Source organism: Meriones unguiculatus, chromosome 14 (assembly GCF_030254825.1).
Source record: "Meriones unguiculatus strain TT.TT164.6M chromosome 14, Bangor_MerUng_6.1, whole genome shotgun sequence".
NCBI lineage: Eukaryota > Metazoa > Chordata > Mammalia > Rodentia > Muridae > Meriones > Meriones unguiculatus.
The window spans coordinates 71879065-71897887 of NC_083361.1; the positions used below are offsets into that span (position 1 = coordinate 71879065).

General features: G+C 48.2%; 1 protein-coding gene and 1 long non-coding RNA gene across 3 annotated transcripts in view; both read right to left on the reverse strand.

Annotated features, from left to right (window-relative positions):
• Cemip (cell migration inducing hyaluronidase 1) overlaps positions 1 to 18823 on the reverse strand; it is a 149426-nt gene that overhangs the window by 59532 nt on the left and 71071 nt on the right. Inside the window, exons 2-6 of one of the 2 annotated variants that reach the window (XM_021647278.2) lie at positions 8310 to 8419; positions 3978 to 4121; positions 3345 to 3483; positions 2082 to 2318; positions 763 to 942 (exon numbers count right to left, since the gene is read on the reverse strand). In XM_021647278.2, coding sequence (XP_021502953.1) covers positions 763 to 942; positions 2082 to 2318; positions 3345 to 3483; positions 3978 to 4121; positions 8310 to 8419 — 810 coding nt within the window. Of the gene's footprint in view, positions 1 to 762; positions 943 to 2081; positions 2319 to 3344; positions 3484 to 3977; positions 4125 to 8309; positions 8420 to 18823 lie in introns of both variants that reach the window. The other variant, XM_021647277.2, reaches the window with a different exon arrangement.
• Positions 8472 to 18823, reverse strand: part of LOC132647249 (uncharacterized) — an 80865-nt gene continuing 70513 nt past the window's right edge. The window contains exon 4 of the long non-coding RNA XR_009585607.1: positions 8472 to 10821. This is a non-coding gene — a long non-coding RNA (uncharacterized LOC132647249). The remainder of the gene's footprint in view (positions 10822 to 18823) is intronic.

The window sequence follows — 18823 nt, forward strand, 5'->3', positions numbered from 1 at the left end:
CAGCCTGGGCTTCAGAGTGAGTTCAGGATGGCCAGAGTTACACAGAGAAACCCTGTCTCAAAAAACAAAGAAACAAAATCCAAACACATTATGTTGCAGGCTATAAAAGGCTCTAACCATCTCTTGCTTGCCCAGATCTGAGGAGCTGAATAACGGGTGTCAGAATCTCAAACAGCCATGGGACAGATCGTCTTAACTTTTTTCAAGCTCAGAGCTGGTTTACAGGAGCAAAAGATGTGTTGCTGTGTGCCAAATTGCTTCCTGCAGTTGTCAATGTGTGCACATGTCAACACCAGGCATGATGCTACAATGCAAAGCAAGTAGGATACACACTAGAACTCGTCAGAAGGCTCCCTTGCTTTGGGGAATAGCTGGGTGGATAAATTTGCATGATAATTTGCATAATCCATAAATCACCGCCTGCCAATCCCCAAGGCACAATATGAACCTTGGAGGAATAAACAAACCTTAGCTCTCCATCCGGGCTCTCACTGCCTTGCTCACTCCTGGCACACTCAGTGCTTGTAAGTGACTGACTGAGGAAGTGAGTCCGTATAGAAACCTGCGCATTGCAGTAGTGGGCTTTTCCTGTAAGAAAGCCTGGGCTTCTTTTGAACACAAGCCCTGAGTTTGTCCAGTGTGGATGAACACTGTGCATGCTTGCCCCCGTGCTGTCTTTCAAAGTCATGTGGAGCTGGAGACATATGCCCTGGTTAGGATGGAATGCTTCAGTTGAGCAGAGATAGAAGTGACAGGCAGTACCTAAATCCAAGGTGGAGGAAGTGCTTGCTGCCCAGTTTGGTCATTGCCTTCCGGGCTGTGTCATCCAAGTTTCTAGAACCTTCGTCGTTCACCGCAACAGAAAGGATCCTGCCATCAGGCACCGCATTCAGATACTGGACCAGACGTTCACTTTCTTTCTTGGATCTGTAGGTGTCAAACCTAAAAAGGGTAGAGAGAGGGAGGATGTAGACAGCCTTGGCAGCAAGGACCTAGGAGACAGACACCTAAGTATACATCTCTTTCAGCAATTAAGATGCTGTCCAAAGACATTGAGAGCCCCAGTCTATAAACAAAGAAGCCGCCTCAAAGAGCAAGCAGGTTTGTCTGTTTGGCTTGCCATAAAGAGATACCCAAGAAGGAGGGATTTGATTCGGCCACACTCGTCATTCATTGGGTAAAATGCCTCAGAAATAACTACAGTGGCAGAGCGCTTTGGTCTGGGATGTAGAATAAGTCACATGCTTGGGGCTCAGGCTATTCATGCCCCTTTCTTCCTGGGAGCCATGCCTCTTGAAAGGCACTGGCATTAGGAGACAATTCAGACACCTGCAGAACGTAGGCAGACCCCAGAGGGAGGGAAGAGAAGGAGGGAAGGTGAGACACGAAGAAGCAGGAGGCCTGCCGCTGCTCCCAAGTGGCCCTACACGAGTGGCCTCGTGCCCGCCTCCCACCTGGACCACAGCTAGGGCCTGACAGTCATCCTTTTGCCCTCCACTATCCACCCATTTTCTTCACAGGAACCAGAATGCTCTTTTCAATTAGATCGTGTCTTTCTTCAAGACCTCCGATGGCTTGGTAACTCACGTTTAAAGCAGAAGTCACCTCTTTACTGCCGCCTCTGCTCCTCCATCCTTCCCTGAGTGCCCACCTCTGAGGCCCTCTCCTTCATCTACGAGTGCAGTGCTTTGGGCACCTCTGCCCCTTTGCACTTGTGCTGAACTTTTCTCTGACACAGGCTCACCCTGCGGTCCTAAGCTCACAGGTGTGCCCTCACACTACCCTTTCCTGATCACCTGTTTAAAGTGGCCCTGCTGGTTCCCTATTATTCTACTATATTCTACTATGCCTTTCCCATTTCTATCTCCAGGTATTGCTACCTGAAACTACAGTGCGTGTGTGTATGCGTGTATATATGTACATGTGTGTGCTTGCACACATTTATGTTAAATCCACTTTGCCTGAGCAAGAAGGCACCTCTCCAGAGCAGGACTTCCTTCCATCCCATTCCCCAGGGAAGCGCCCTGGCTGGGGGAGATCCTGAACAAGTGAGCATGTGAGTAGAAGAAAGCCACCCTTACCGGTCAGAATGGACAACTGTGCCTGACTTGGCATCAATGACATGAACAATGACTCCACGGTGGCCCCAGCTCCTTTCAAAAAAATATCCTCCCTCCTGCATGCCACCAGGACGAAGGGTCTTGTTTAGGAATGTCCAGGAGAGCTTTTTCTGTCCGTGCAACTCAAGAGTGCCTCCTCTGCCCACTCCAATGTACTTCAGGCCGTAGTAAGGGTCTGGCTGGATGCCTTCATCAGCTCTGTAAAAGAAAGGCTCCAAAAGGTTGGCCAACACATCTCTTTTCAATGTGGAGCTCCTAGGGGATCATCCCTGTTCCCTGATTCCCACCGTGTCCTCAGAGAGACAGCTGCATTTTTAGTGATGATATTAGGCCTGTAGAAAAGCATTAATAAGCTGACCTTCCCAAAGCAGTGAAACATCAGGTGCACAGGGTAGCAGAAGTGCTTAGCAAACACTGTTCATGGCCGCTTTCTTCAGCACAGTTTCTGCCTCAGCCCATATTGGCTGTTGAATCACAGGTACTTCCACTGTGTTCCTGCCTACACTCAAACATTCTTGGCTGTCACTCCTTAGAACTCAATAGCTTAAAGATAGGTCACAGCCTGAAGTGAAAGTCCCATGTGTTGTTGCTGTCCTTCTGTTTTCTCCAGATGGAAGCATCGTCTCATGACAGATCTCATGAGGGATGCTCATAAAACTCAGAAACCTAAGGCAAGTTGGAAGGCTCAGAAGGACTCCTCTTTCGGTTATATACAGACAAGTAGACAACTGCTGAGGTAGAGGGGACTCAGTAGCGGAGATGCCTGCTTGCTGGGCTGGAAGCTCCAGGGAGGCAGCTTTCCTGAGTCAGAACCCATGCTGTGGTTGTTTTTAGGTGATACAGTTACGTTCGAGTCACCTATGCTCTTAAAAGTAACCCCAATAAGCCTATAGGTTCCCTAAGCCAGACTTGGGTAGAGTTATTTCTCAGGTCTGTCCTCCCTGGAGTAAATACATTTGTTCACCCCTTCCTATGAGACATGCTACACTTGTTTTATAGAGCACTAAGTATCCTCCTTCAGAGTCTCTTCAAATTGTGGAATGACTGGAAAGCTGCTGAAAGTCTGTTAAGGACTCCTTAACGCAACTACTCCATGTCTTACTCATGGTTATGGGACACGATAGTGGCTCTTGTCCTCTCTAGAAGTCTAGTCCTCTCCTTTGGGAAGCCTCTTTTCCATCAGACCCAACAGCAGCTCTTGACCCCTGAGCAAGGTCATCCCACCTTCCATACAGCACAATGCTGAAATTGCCCTCAAAAGGGCAGAGGGCGCTCCCAGCATGCAGCTCTCCACCATCATCAATCAGGATGTGCCGGGCCCGCAGCACGATGTGCTCATGGTGGTCTTTAATGACAAGCTTTCCTGAAGAGAGAGGAATTGGGATGTCTGAGAAGACAAGCATCTCGGGTAAGGTCAGAGCACAGCCCAAGCAGATTCCTTCACCACATCCATTTAGGCAGGCAAAGGGACATCTTCTCGGGACTTCTACGCCCACTGTCTTGCAGAAATTACTTTTCTCCATCGTCTACTTTGCAAGATATACACGATAGTAATCTGGTTCACTGCCATTGCCCCACATTCTGAGCTTAATTACCAGACATGTAGAGGTTAAGAATAACAGGTCCTTTCAGAGCACCAATAGGAGCTGTCATTTTAAACACTCTTTCTCCCCTCTCCACCCAAGATTAGACCTTTGAGAAGCCATTTCTCAGCGCTCTGAGTCAATGGTGATCTCAAGTCTCCAGGTACTCCTACATGAACCTAAAGCATGGAACATTTGTTCTGTCTGTCTCAGTTCCCGGCTGTGTAGATTCGTTTGCAGGTCTCAAGGTGGTGGAAGGGAGAGGAAGGCTCACCTCCCTCTGAGATGGTGATGGAATGGACTGTAGCAGAAGAGGTGAGCAGCAGTTTCCTGCCATGACCAATGTGTACTTGATGGTCTCTGTCATGGCCAGGGGTCCAAGGCTGCAGCTCAGGGTTCTGGTCAGGACATTCAGTTGCTACTGCCAATGACAAAGACATGTCACCACACAGAGCTACCAGCATCACTAAGCAGAGAATAACAGGGGCATGGTCAGTAATCTTCACAACATCCCTTTCTTCTCTATCAGGGTTGAAATTTAGTTCTTAGACAACAGAAAGATGCTCTGATTTGGGAGGCAGGTACCCTGGGTACGGCCCCATGCCGTTCATGCTTTTATCACCTGACTCTGGACAGCCCCTTTCCTCCTCTACTCCAGATCCTTTTCCATGATGAAGGATAGATCTGGCGACCATTCAGGGAATTACAGGGTTTGAAGTGACATTATAAACGACCCAGAGTTTTTGGATTCCACGCGGTGTTTAAAGAGTTAACAAAACTATTTAACCACACACATAGTTTTTGGTTACTTTTCTAACTCTGTTTCCTTGGAGACCTGAGAAAGATGGTAATAAATGAATTGGATAAACAGGTAGCACTGTTTACAACACATGTGACGCGTGATTGGTAATGACCTTTTAACAGGGAGGAACTATATAGATAGTACAAGTATTACTAGTAGTGGTATTTTTGAAACAACAGGGTTTAACCATGTGCCTAGGCAAATCTTGTATTCACCTCCTCCATGCCTGTCATAAATAGTTTTCTGTTTGGTGGCTCCTCTGAGAGTAATAACTCTTATCAAAGGGCATGGACATGCCCTTTGCAGGCATCTACCAAGTGACATGTGTAGCATTACTGTAAGAGATGCTGGCTCTGCTGGAGTGTAAGGCCACTAAGCTAGGGCGGTTTCTACACTGGTCCAGGCTAGTTATTTGTTTTGTTTTTTTTTTTTTTTTTGTGTGTGTGTGTGTGTTTTTTTTTTTTTTTTTTTTGAGACAGGGTTTCTCTGTGTAGTCCTGGCTGTCCTGGAACTCACTCTGTAGCCCAGACTGGCCTTGAACTCAGAGATCCTCCTGTCTCTGCCTTCCAAGCACTAGGATTAAAGGTTTGCACCACCACCTCCTGGGTAGGCTAGTCTTATTTCTTTTGTTCTGAGATGTCACTCCAGGAGTGGGTTTGTGGGTTGTGTGAACTCCCCAGGTAGGGAGCCACCCACTGTTGCTCCAAGGTCAGGCTGCACTTCCTGCTCTACTCTCCCCAAGGCCAGCATGCATATAGTTGTTTATATCCCAGTTGGGCTGGGAGACTCCTAGATCTCCACAAGGTTTGCTGGGGTCTGCTTCAAATCTATGTCTTAGAAGATGCAAAAAGAGACATCCATGTCCCAGGAGCTGGGAGAACCACCCTGTGAAAAGGAAGTGGAAATCCAGAAAAAGAAGCAGGGAGAATGGGCAAATTGACATGAGGCTACTTTCATTTTCTTAGCAATTAGATTGTGAAGAATAAATCAGACTTACAAGTAATGCAGAGCAGGTGAGGAGATGGAGGTAAGGTTTGGGTGAGCCCACAAAGGGAAAAGGTTCAGTTGGGGGACCAGGGAAGGTGTCAGGAGTAGAAGCAAGTGCCACAGTGCAGGAAAGTTAGAATTGCTGCATTCTGCAGGTAAAGCTGGTACAGGACTCACAGCCACAACTTGGGACCATTACTAGTTCCAATTCAGTAAGTACCAAGGCAAGCATAGCAGTTCTAAAGTGTATTTGATTATGCCTCAGTTATACAAGACGGAAGCCGTAATTGGCCATAGTTAGATACCTGAAGGAGTGCCTGGGGGGAGACACACTCTTATCTGCACTCAACAGTACCAGGTGGGAACTAGCTAAGCTTCCACTAAGCCTACATTTTTCTCTGTGGGTGCTGAGCTCTATACCCCACATTCTCTTCCAGGCGCACAGCAGCCATCTTTGGTCCCATTAGCCTTGCTGTTGTTGTGAATTCAGACTTTCAGTGTCACTGCGACGAGAGCTCCACATTTGTGGATTTTCAGTGAGGCTGTGCTTCCAGATCCTGAGTTTCAAGTAGTAACAACATGGGGAGCAGATGCAGACTTCCCTGCTGGCTGGAGAGAAGAGCTGCTACTAGCCTGTGCATAGGCTGGGCAGCTCCCTGCCTTGATATAGAATGCTCAAGCTGGTGCTCAAAGCAACAGCCCTGAGAGCTGGGTGCTGAATCCCACACCTAGGCTTATCTCCAAACAGGATAGTCAAGAATTCCTAGGAGCCTTCCACCTGGTCCTGGACATGGGAGACAGTCTTATGGAGTCAGTTACTAGAATGTGGAGAACAAATGTAGCCTCCTGGAGTGCCCAGTGGTTCAGACTAAAAGCTTCCTGGGGAGGATCGGACCCCACTAAGTAAACAGTGCTCCAGGTCTCACTACCTCACTTCCAAGCCAAGCCTGTAGTCCTTTCCCTGTCTAGGCAAACGAGTCTGCAGCCAACTTTGCATCTCTACTTGGCTATAGTGGGCCTAACACTGCAGATTTGCCCAGTATCACAAGGATGAGCCCCACTCTCCAAAAGCTCTGAGCCTATGGCTAAGACAGAGTGCTTCAGTAACTGGATATGGTGGGTCCTCCTTTGTGGAACTGGGTATTCATACATGTGGATCAGTGAATCAGCTGAAAACCATCAGTACCATACCTGAAACATCACCATGGCAACCACACTGATTTCCCTGACTAGGGCAGAGGCCCCTCGAAGCAGACAGTTATGGAATGCAGGCTACAGCATATGAATGACATATGAATGACAACGGTGATTTCTACTTCTCCCAAAGAACGCAGACTAAAGGGCACCAGAGAAAGGCACAGCCTCCCCTCCAAAGGGTTTATATACAAACTGGGGTGTGGCAGGACACACCCCGGAAATATCTGAATGTTCCTCCCCAAGCTGAATCATCCTAAAAGATAAATCTGAATGCAGTTCCTAGCTCGGAGTCAACACTTACTTGTGTTTATTAGTAGAATGAACAGATGAACGAACTCAGGCAACGTCATAAATCATTGCACTGAACACGGATATATCGCCTACTTGCTATGTCACTCAAGAATTTTGAAGATTTCGTAAGAAATCACAGAGGAGGCGTTCTAGGCTACAGAATACTTCTGGCCTCCAGTGGGCTGGTAACAGTGCCGTTCAATGTGAGGTTCTTTATTAGGGGAAAACGTAAAACTCAGTGAGCAATATTAGTATTTTAAGATGAGCAATGGTATCAACGGTAGTAGTATTAAACCCCTGTTCAGTTTCTAAGATTTGTGTTCTGTGCCTTCTGTGTCCAGCCAAAGGGGCCAATCATTTAATGGCTGTTTCCTGTAGCATAGGTGAAGTATCCTGGGCTTCTAATCTTAATTTAAAATTCACTTAAAGATCACTTGCTTGGTACCATGAGGAAACAAGATAGAATAACACCGCTTAAAGCAAAGATGACAATACTTAGTATTGACAAATCTGAGTAGGTGCTGCACTGTGACACATACCTATAACTGGGGTGGGGGGGAGGGGCGGAGGCAGGAAAGTTGCAAGTTTGAAACTGGTCTGGATCATATTGAGAGAGACACTGTCTCAAAAAACAAACAAACAAACAGCGGGGCGTGGTGCCTACTTTTGATCCCAGAACTCCAGGGACAGAGGCAGGCAAATCTGTGAGTTTAAGGGTAACCAGGGCTATCCTGTGAGGTCCTGTCTTAATGTGTAAAACACACAAAACGACAAAAAACAAAGACAATCTGATTCTTGCTCGGAGCATGCAGCTGAGAAGCTTTTGTGGGCCCAGGTCCTGACAAAGTGGGAAAGGGCCTGAGCCCTGAAGTCAAATAACCCAGACAGAGGTACAAAGCTGAATCCCAGCTGAGTCCCTCCCTCCTCCCCTCCTCTCTCCTGGGCAGTTTTAAAATTTTGCATCATCAGCTAACATTTAAAAACAAGATTGTCTATAAAAATCCAAATTTCTGGTCTTTTAAAAATTCAACACATCTTATAGCAGTATCTCCCCTTTCCAGCTGTCCAGAATTGAGAGGTGGTCTCAGCTCCACGGAGACCATGGTACCTTCCCAACTAGGTTCGCTTGCAATGGGGCTCAGGCAGACGCTGAGCTTGCAATCTGGGTTGATTCTGGGTCAGCCTGTCATTTCCTAAGAAAACTTGGGGCAGGATGAGGCTTGCATGAAACCGAGGCGTTCAGTGAAGACCCTCCCTGAGAGGCTCCCTGTCATCTCCCTCCCACGGCAGCCTGGCTGACACTGAGGTCCAGGTTTTGTGGCATCTCACCTGCTGATGTGGCCCCCGAGAAGCCGGCCAGGAAGAGCCAGCCCATGGCCAGCACGACCTTTAGGGAGACATCGTGCCTCCCAGCAGCTCTCATGCCAACAGCTTGCTCCCTGCAACAGAAGCACAGGATCAGAAGCATAGCTCCACAGTAAGCACCAACAGGAGGCAGAGACTCACCCACACAGTGGCAGGGGACAGGGACATGGCAGGAGAGGCCCACCCCACAGGCCCAGAGCGGAGACCTTGGGAGTAGTTCCTCACCTACCATGACTCAGGGCCAGGCAGATCTGGACATGTAAAGTCGGTCACCATTCCACCCCTGTCCTGTAGCTCTTAGCCGAGTAGCCCTCACACTCCCTCCCGTTGAAACGGAAGCTTTCTACTTAAGCCAAGAAACAGAATAGAAACTAAACATGAGCTGGGAATGCAATGCCACAGGCTTGCTGTGTGATCTCTGTCGATCTGTGGACATCTCTGGATCCTGTTGCCTAATCGGGCACGCAGCAGATCAGCTGATTTTGAACTTGATGTTGTCAGTGTTTGCTGCTCTCCTGCCTTCTCTTTGCTCAGTAACAGAACCCCTAATTCTCATATGGGTGCCAACCACCCAAAATAACCAGCACAGTTTTCAGTTTTCTTGTGGCCTTGGGATTAAGTTCAACGAAGAAAGCATTCTTCCAGCAAATCCTTCCTTCTTTCTGGCTTTCTGCTGGCCGGGATGCAGATATGATGGCTGGACCTCCAGTAATGCTCCTGAGTCATATTGTAGGAACTGAGCATTGAGAATGTAAAGCAAATGAGAAGAAATCAAAGGCAGAAATAACTCTGACGGGTGGGCTTATCCTGGTGTTAAGAAACAACTTAATTCCTATTTTATTAAACCTATATCTTAAAAATATTGATTCTGTGATTTATTCATTTTACTTTTTACTTTTACTTACACAGAAGACGAGTCTAGAAATCTAGATAACAATGGGATGGGAATTTTAATAACACAAATATGAGGTTTTGTTTTTTTGTTCTGTTTTTGGTTTTGTTTTGTTTTGTCTTTGTGCTCAGAGACTCCACCTGGGCTCTGGGAGGGGTTAGCTCTAGTTTCTGAGCCATCCCCATAGGTCCTTTCCAATAGACCTGTGTTTGTGTCTAGAACAAGCAGACATTATCCTGAGAAAGTGGCTCACGGAGGCTCCACCTCTCAAGCTTGTTCAGTGGCTAATCTGATGCCCCTGACCCTGGGCTCAGTGAAGTTCTTTGTGCCAGCTCAGCCAACCGAGGAAGGAAGAGGGGACCTTCTGCACAGGTGGGTTGGGAGGAGGGCCGGGGAGGAAGGAACAGCTCAGAATCAAAGCCTGTGTGTCCTCCTCTACCGCCCTGTCTGACCCAGGCTGGCTTTCCCAAAACAACAGAGACACTTGTGTCTGGTATCTGGGAAGCCAGCTTTCCCATGGCTCCCAGAAAGGAGTGCTCCATAAGATGAAGAAGGATGGCAGTGCGTGGTGTATCCAGGCCTCAGGGGAAAGACACAGCCCACTTCTCAGGTCTCAGCTGGCTTAATAAAAAACAAAGGCAGCTTGCCATCGGCTGCCAGTGAGCCTCAGAACCTCAATGGGCCACGTTCTCCAGGGAAGTCAGACCTGGACAACCGGTACCCTCACTTTGTGATGGAATCCGGTGGGGCAGTATGAGGTGGGGAGACATTCCCTGGTATGAACTTGTGAGGACCTCACACTTCTCATGTACAGAGCCATGTGTCAGGGGTCATGTGTCAGACATTGTCTGGCTTTGTGGATGGATATAAGAACACTTCCACAGAAGGGAGCGTTGTCCAGTGCCCTTCCCTGACATTAGACCTTCAGCTGTGTTTCTGCCAGTGTCTGAGCCACAGGATGTAGAGAGGTCCTTGTGCCCAGAGCTGCCCCATTGCAGAGCACACAGCCCTCAGGTTTTTGTGCAGAGTGGCTGCCAGGGAATGGAGACAGTCCTGCTGCAGTGACTCCTACAGTAGCCAAGGTTCTTTTGGGAATTGTCCACCCAGAAGAACAGCATTTTCAGCTGGCCACTGAAGCTTCTGGCAGTAGGGTTGAAATTCAGCTTTATTTTTTTGTTGTTGGCGAGACAGACTAGAGGCAGGTTTTGGCTGTGGAAGGCCTCAGAGGAGCTCACAGGGAATGACGCTGGGACTTCTCGTGGTAGCCAGCAGCTGCAGGCCGGGCCACAGGGTTGCCGGGACATTGGTCATGATGGTTACAGCTGGCCTCTTCGCTGAAGGGTGTGGGAACCCTGTCAGCATGTGAGGAGAATGGCATGGCTTCCCCAGCAGATCTGTACGTCAGGCCATTGTGCATCTTTACAGTAACAAACTAAGTTTCTAGATGTCCAAAGTTCCCAAGTCCAGCTGCTGTACCAGCCTTGGAGATGCAGAGATCAACAGAGGAGCAAGAGTATCGGTGGCTGCCAAGTTCAGGGGCTTTGCCCATCCTTCCACGGCTGTCCTGGAGTGCCAAGTTGTCACCTGTAGAGGAGGCAGGGTGTTAAAAGAGGATCCAATGGCACCCCAGAATGACAGTGCTCATGGATACCCTTGTGCCCTATGGCTTCCCAGATCCCAGGGTTGAGAATTCCTGATACCTCAGGCTGCAGAAGGCAGGAATTTCTATAGAAATTCCATGAGGAAATAAGGACAGGCTGGGAGATAGGTCCCCTGAAGCTAAGGCATCAAGAGTAAGCCAGAACACATTTCTATGGAGGACATAGCAGAGGATGTATCACCTTTCTTGTTACTCAGCCAAACCCTAGGCAAGACTGAGTTAACAGATGAGCAATAACAAGGTGGTCAGAAATGAGGGTGCCAGAGCCTTCCTTGGGTTCTAGCCACAGGGCTCTTTTCATTCTTTGGGATCAGAGAAACAAAATGATATAGCAGCAAACTGCAGGGCCATTATGGGCATCAGAATAGACACACCCCTTGAAAACCACACAGCACTGTTTTTGACCTGAGGTCAGCATGGAAGCATTGGGAGCCACTCAGAGTGGGGACACTCAGCGTCCAGTATGAAGAACCTGGAAGACTGAGTCTAAAATTCTGGGCCTGAGTTCCAGTGGTAGCCCCCATTAGCTGTGTGGTCCCAAGCGGGTCACTCAGCTTGCCAGTGCTTTTAGTTTTCTTATAAAAATGGGGGCAGCAATGCTTCTCACAGTCTGGACTTAAGTTGTGAGAGCTGATTGGGACATAGAGCTTAGGACACGCCAGTTCATGAGGCCAGTGAAATGGCTAAGCAGGTAAAAGTCCTTGCCATACAAGACTGCAGCAATAAGCAAGGTGGGGGGATAACATCCTGGAGGCTCTCAGGCCAGCTGGCATGGGACACTGAGCCCCGTCTCAGACATAGACTGTCTCAAGAAGGTGGAAGGAGAGAACTGACTCCTGAAAGTCCTCTGACCTTCACTAAGAATGAATAAAACTTCAAAACAAAGAAACAAAACCCCACCAGTTCCCAGGTCCCAGGTAAGGCGGGTGCTCAGGAACATTATCTTACTGCCAAGAGGGCAGAGGGGGGAGGACTGTTATGCCAAGTAGAAGGCGGCTATGATCAAGCCATGAAGAGGGGCCTCAAGAAAGCCTTGATTTGCTACCTTGAAAGTCTGGATCCAGTCTCCAGAATTGCAAGAAATGTGAATTCTTGCAGGAACTTTGCCATGGTAACTCCAGTGTTAATGGCTAAGCCACCAGCTTGACAGTACATTTTGAGGAACCTTTAAAAGGTGTAATTAGGCCCTTAGAGATGTGGCCTGGATGGGGTATGGAACACTGGTCTCCCCGTCTCTCTTGTTCCCGCCAGCCATAAGCCAATCAGCTTTTTATCCTCCACATATTCCTGACAAGATGTGCTGTTTCACCACAGGGCCCATCTGATCGTGGACCCCAATCTCCTAAACTGAGCCACTATAAACCTCCTTGCTTTATCACTTGATTTACCACAGGGGCTTGTTACAGTAACAGAAAGCTGACAGGTACACCGGTATGCAAATACACATCCTTAAGAAATGGTCACAGTCTTTCTGCAGCTCAGTTTTCTCACCTACAATGATCAGAATAGACCTGAATGAAGCTCTTGTTAGGCACGGCCACTGCCTGATTCCCTTTGCATAGTCACCACTGCGATCTCTCACAACCACCCTCTGTGCAGTGTCTAGTTATAGACGAGGAAACCGAGGCACAAAGCATAGTGCTGTTTAAGATCACACAGTTAAGAGGTGGTAAAGTCTAAAGTCAGCTCTCTCCTCCAGGACTATGTTTCCAGTTCCAGTATGTACTCTAAGCCTAAGATCTCAGAACATGATGGGAACACAAGACATTGTCCAGTAAGTACGCTTCACACCTCGGTATGTCCATGGGTTCCCAGAAGCACTCATTAAAAGGCTCATTCTCACCCACAGGGCTGAGACAAGGCTGGAAGGCAGCTCCATTAGGATTTGAACCCCACTCTGTAAAATTGGCATACTAATTTTATCTGTCCACCATATCCCACTGTTGATAGTACAAAATTGTGACCCTGAAGTAAAGCTGGAGCAAGGTGGGAGGTGGGTGGGTATCTCCAGCAACACTCTTGAGGTCAGAGAGGCTCTGGTATCAACCTTCTTTCCTAAGTCCAAGCTTTCCTCTCTGTGAACCCCACACCCCCACCATGGCTCCAGGACCCAGATAAACCTGTATAGTATTGGATAAGACCTTTTTTGGACAGTCAGAGGATGTCCCAGTGGCCATCAAGAATCATGGCAAAGCTGAAATGCAGAGGCCAAGAGATCTCATTCATTAGGCAGAAAGCCCTTCAGACAGACGACAAAGCAGATATGTCCCAAGGAAACCACCCCCATTCTTGAGCCAGGCAAACCTCTTGGTTATACCTGATCTGTATGCAGGCCCAGCTTTTTCCTGATAGAGACATGTATTTCTCTGGCTACCTGTTCTGGAAGCAGCTCCCTATGGGAGAAGGATGCAGGGGAATGGACAGATTGAGTCCTACTCTGAATCATGGGCAAACAGGAAGTTGAGACCGTAGGAAACCCCCTTAGTCCTAAGCTCCCCTTCACCCTTTTCAGGATGTTCCATTAGTATAATCTACTATAGGAGACATCTGTTCAAGGGATCCCAGGGCGTCTGAGTCCATCCTGCCACTCAGAGAGGTACACTTAGAGGACCCTTTGCCTCTGATGCTGGGCGTCCCTCAGGCTACTCCATGAAACTGGCCTCTTGGGCACATCCTCCATTATGATCTACCTGCTTCAAAGTCCAGAGCCCCCGTGGCTCTCCCAAGCCAAGCCCTTCCCCAGAAACTGGCTTCATAACACAAAAACACTCGGCACCTTCTTCTCCAGTCCACAGAACCCTGAGGGAACACGAAGCTTCTCCCAGCTGCACTGTGGATACCTGTTACCAGGGAAACTCCTCTTTAAGCAGATTCTCACCTGGCAGATCTAAAGATACTGATTTTTGCATTTCTTTTTTCTCTCTTTCTTTTTTGTTTTTGTTTCATGGGTGATTGTTTAAAGACAGGGTCTCATATATTCCAGGCTGGCCTCAAATTCACTGCTCATCAGAGGATGACACTGAGCTTCGAGTCCATCTGCCTCTACCTCCCAAATGCTGGAATGTGTGCTAACACACTCAGCTCGTTTTTTAAAGGTTTGTTTGTTTGCTTGCTTGCTTGCTTGTTTTAGGAGGATGAGGAAACAGGGTTTAATAAAGCTCAAGCTGGTCTCAAAGCCATTATTCTGCCTTAGCCTCCCCTGTGTCGCTATATTTGGTTCTGATTGAGACTTCCTAACAAGCTTTCAGGTGATGCCAATATGGCTGGGTGGTAGACTGTGGTCTGAGGAGCAAGGATCTAATTTAATCACATTCTCTGTTCTACAGGGCAACAAACTGAGACCCACAGAGTAGGAGGAGGCTGCTACATTGAGCAGAATTGGGTAAAGGAAAGCCTGATCCAGTATCTAACAGAGAATGTTTGGACTATGTTATGAGGCTCACACCTTCCTTGTCATCCTGCTTGCTTGGGAGGAAGGGGGAGCCAGGAGAACTGGGTGCATACCTTCTCCTCTTTGTTTCCCCTCCAGTCACAGTTTGGATTGTAAACACAGGTCCTGAGTGCCCTGCAGAGGTTCAGACAGTCATGCATCACCTTCACTGCCTTCTCCAGAGGAACTTCCTTTGATCTGGGAAATTCCCACTCCAGCCACCTGTAGAAGCCAGGCCTAGGTGCTGCAGTACATGTACCAACGGCTGGAATCTCCACCATGGACTCACCCCACACCTGAGCACAGGATCAAGAACCCTGCATAGTCCTCTGCCCCGTCAACTCCTCATATTCCAATCACCCCATCATTAGCCGTGAGTCTGAGGCTTCCCAGCACTGTGCTGGCGTGGGAAGAAGTAAACCAGACCTCTGTCTCCGGGAATCCCTCCAGGACTCATCGCTAAGCAGAAGGTGAGGGGCGCAACCTTCCAGCAAACCAGATACTTGGTAGAAAGAGTATCCTTACTGCAACTTAGTTGCTCATTAGCCTAACTATATTTTTTTTTTCTAGACAGGGTTTCCCTGTGTCGCCTTGGATGTTCTGGCCTCGCTTTGTAGACCAGGCTGGCCCCAAAGTCACAGAGATCCACCTGATGAGACTAAACCTTCACCCTCACTTTCCTACTTTTGTTTAGAGCTTTGTTTTCCAGTTCAGTATCTATTTATCACCTATGGCTAGGTCAACACACTTAAAGTGAGGAGGAAAAAAAAAACCTCAGGTTCTCTCTTTCTCTCTCTGTGTGTGTAAGTACATTCACTCATGTTAAGGCTACAGCACAACCTCAGATGTCATTCCTCAAGCACCACCCACTGTGCTTTCTGAGACAAGGCCGCTCACTGGCCTAGAATTTGCTAATTATGCTAGGCTGGTTAGCCAGTGAACCACAGTGAATGTCCCTGTCTCTGCCTCCCCAGCACTAGAATAATAGCTATGCGCTATTTTTTTTTTTTTAACATGGATTCTGGGAATCCATGAATCCAAGTGGGGTAGTATGCCTATGGAATGAGATCCAGCCACTGGAGGCCAGGCAAAGGTTCTGCCTGGGTGACACAGTGTGGGAAATGGACCCCTGGGGACCCTGACTCCTGAGGTGCTCAGGTCTTCATGAGTATACAGAAAGTGTTTTATTGACTTAGCTAGCTCCTGAGCCTCAAGTTCAGCCTTGAAGCAGGCGAAGTACTCTAAAGCTATGTGTGGCGGTGGGGCTCCACAGTGAGCAACAGGCCTGAGCAATGTGCTGGTGCCCGGCTCCGGTTTCCAGCCTTGGCGCTCGGTGGTTTGGAGGATGAACACTAAAGCAATGGGCCTCGTGGTGCCATCTGGGCCCATGTGGGTGATAGCTATTAGAACATAGTTCCAGGCCTACAGACAATCAGAAACTATCCTGGAAAGGGTCTGTCACCTTCTGTGACAAGTCCTCCGAGTGACTGTGATGCGTGCAGAGTATTGATCCAGTCCGAAAGGGACATGTATCAACCACGGTTAAGTGTCAGCCTTGTGAATGTTTGCCACAGTACTTGCTAAGTGCTGACAATCCCCAAAGCATTACAAGGTAAGTTCGAATAAAGGCTTCTGGTGGGCCACTTGAGTGTGAATTTACCCAGTTCTATAATAACCAGGGCTTCTCTCAGCTTCAAAATACAGAAGGACGGAGCTGTCAGGCACAGTGAAATAATCCCCTAAAGTGTGTGGCACAGTGCAGGTCCAGCCTGACCCTCCCCCTGGGCTGGTATGTCGCCATCGCCCAGGTCTGTCTTCTTTCTGTTCACTGACTGACTCTGTTAGCTGACAGCCTGGATTATTAAACAGGGCTGGTGGTCTTGTCCCTCTCTCAGTAATGGACTGGTGGCACCAGGTCAGCAGCCAAGAGGAACATCTAATCAAGAGGCACTTTCCCAAAGCTTGCCCCCAGGAAACTGCAAAGTGGGGTAGTATGCCTATGGAATGAGATCCAGCCACTGGGGGCCAGGCAAAGGTTCTGCCTGGGTGACACAGTGTGGGACATGGACCCCTGGGGACCCTGACTCCTGAGGTGCCCAGCCTATTCACTGGACAGAGTACAGGAAAAGGTGGAAGCTGGCCTTCTACCTCAGAGGCTGGGAGTAGGGTGCCGGAGAGGACCCATTTCCCTGATCATTTACATTTTTGTTTTGCTCACGTTATTTTATTCTGGTGGGGGAGAGGCTTTTCTTGTCCCCTGAACCCAATCCAAACCCAGCTCCTAGTAGAACAGGAGAGAAATGAAAATCTAGGGAGAAAATTACCCTGTCCACCCAACTCAGCATTACAGGACCACCGTTCCAGGGTCCAGGGATGAAGAAGTGTGTGAAAAAGAAAACGCAGACACACAGGGCACCTAGAGAGCAGCTTCGTTATGCCCAGTCTACCTTCTGCCTGGCCCCCGCGTCTCCCTCACAGTTCGTGATGATTTGCCTCGTTGATTTAAATGTTCTTCCACCTCACCGCTGTTGTCTCAGCTGCCACTCTGCACATTTTGCAATTTACAGTTGAGTATTCACGTTCTGCCTCCCTGAGTTCTCCCTGCCTCTAAAGTCTCCATCTTTACTTCTTTTTTTTGTTTCCACAGGTTACTGAATGAACGTGTGTATGTGTGTATGTGTGTGCACATGCTCACGCGTGTTCATCTGTATGTGAGTGTACATGTGTGCTTTTGTGTGACGAGGCCAGAGGTTAACCTCAAATGTTGTTTCTTAGGAGACATCTATCCCTGGGTTTCACTAATTATGGAAAGCTGGTTGGCTAGCAAGCTTCAGGGATTGCTGTTCTCTGCTTCTCTGGTGCTGGGATCATAAGCACCAAGCGGCATGCTGGCTTTTTATATGTGTGCTGGGATTGAACTCAGGCTCCCGTGTTTGTGTGGTGAGCCCTTTATTGACTGAGGTAGCTCCCTAGTCTCTGACTAAATCTTTCTTTTAAAGCGTCTCATTCGGCTGTGGGATTGTTTGGTCTTCACTTTGGGGCACAATTGCCTGAGTGTCTGGACAATACAAACCCAGTTCTTTAATGGAAGACATCCGCTCAAGGCTTGGCATACAGAGGTGGCCCAGCCAATACTGGACAATGAGCAAATGGTTTGCCAACTCTTCCCTGAATGAACAAATCAGTGAATCACTCAGTCACTCTGCAACTTTGGACTCTGTTCAGTGCTCTCAATAAATCAGATGAGTGTGTTTTTGATGTTGAAACTGGATTCATTTAAATAAAAATATTATTTCTTCTCCTTTGGTTCTCCTTCTGTCATTTAAGCCTTACTTTCACCTGGGGAAAATAATGTCAAGTTGGTTTTGACCACACACTGTGAAGCAAGAAAGGAAGTCTTGACTGGTACATTTGCCAAGTCTAAGCTCAGCCTGCCTGTACTACAGTTAAGGGTGACCTGAGGTTGTAGCAGGGAAGGGTCTTGGCCTCTCCCAGCAATTCCAGTGTTCTTTGGCGAGATCACTGCATACTAACAGTTTTCTAACCGTTAACAGATTATCTCAATGTCCCCTCCTTTTATTCTCCCAATATTAGATGCCCTGACATGCCTTGAGACTCACTTGCTCATGTAGGTAGCATTGTGTTTTTCCTTTCAGGTATGGCTGAGCTACCTCATGGTGCCTGCACACAGCCTGTTCCCAGCGATAGCTGCAAAGGCCCTGGGACTTCACCCCATGTCTTCGGCTCTGAGCTTCACAGAGCTCTACCTTCAACCTTGCCAACTTAGCTCCATCTTCTAGTCCTGTTGCTGTTAGCTCCATGCCCAGTGCTGGGGACATCCCTGGGTGGAGTGGGGTGGCAGCTACCTCCTATCTCACAGTGAAAGTTGTTGCATCTCACTTGGATAGAAATGGAGTTTGAGCTGGGTTTACATCCCACTAAGGCATTAAAAAACTCATAGAATGTTTCTCTCAACACATAGAGGTCTCTGTAACATATACTTCTGAGTCCCTTCCACCCTAAGGCCCTTCCAACAGTCCTTCCAGCTCCAGCATTTTGTCTGCACGGCACATGATAGCTTTTCCCACTGTGACATGCCTCTCTCAGGAGCCTCTTGTCCTTCCCTACACGGGGCCATCTCTCTAGTCGTCTCAGCCCATCAAATGGATATAGAAAAGTGATGTTTATCTAGAAAGAGCATTGAAACTATACTGCCCAGCCCAGGATCCTCAGCCTCTTTACAAGTCTGCTGATTCCAGTAGGAATTTGGAGACAGGAACTGTCAATTGGATTCAAAGGCAAGTTGCCCTAGACCTCAACTACAACTTTCTAAGCCTTTGTCTGCAGAAGTCTTTTGTTCCTGGCACGCCGGGCAAACTCATTGTGGCCATGAGCAGCTGGCTGGATCACAGAACAGGGAGAGTTCCTGTGGGGCAGAGTCAGAGATGTTGGCCTCATGTCTTCCCTGGCTCAGAAAGTGATGGCCGCGATAAATA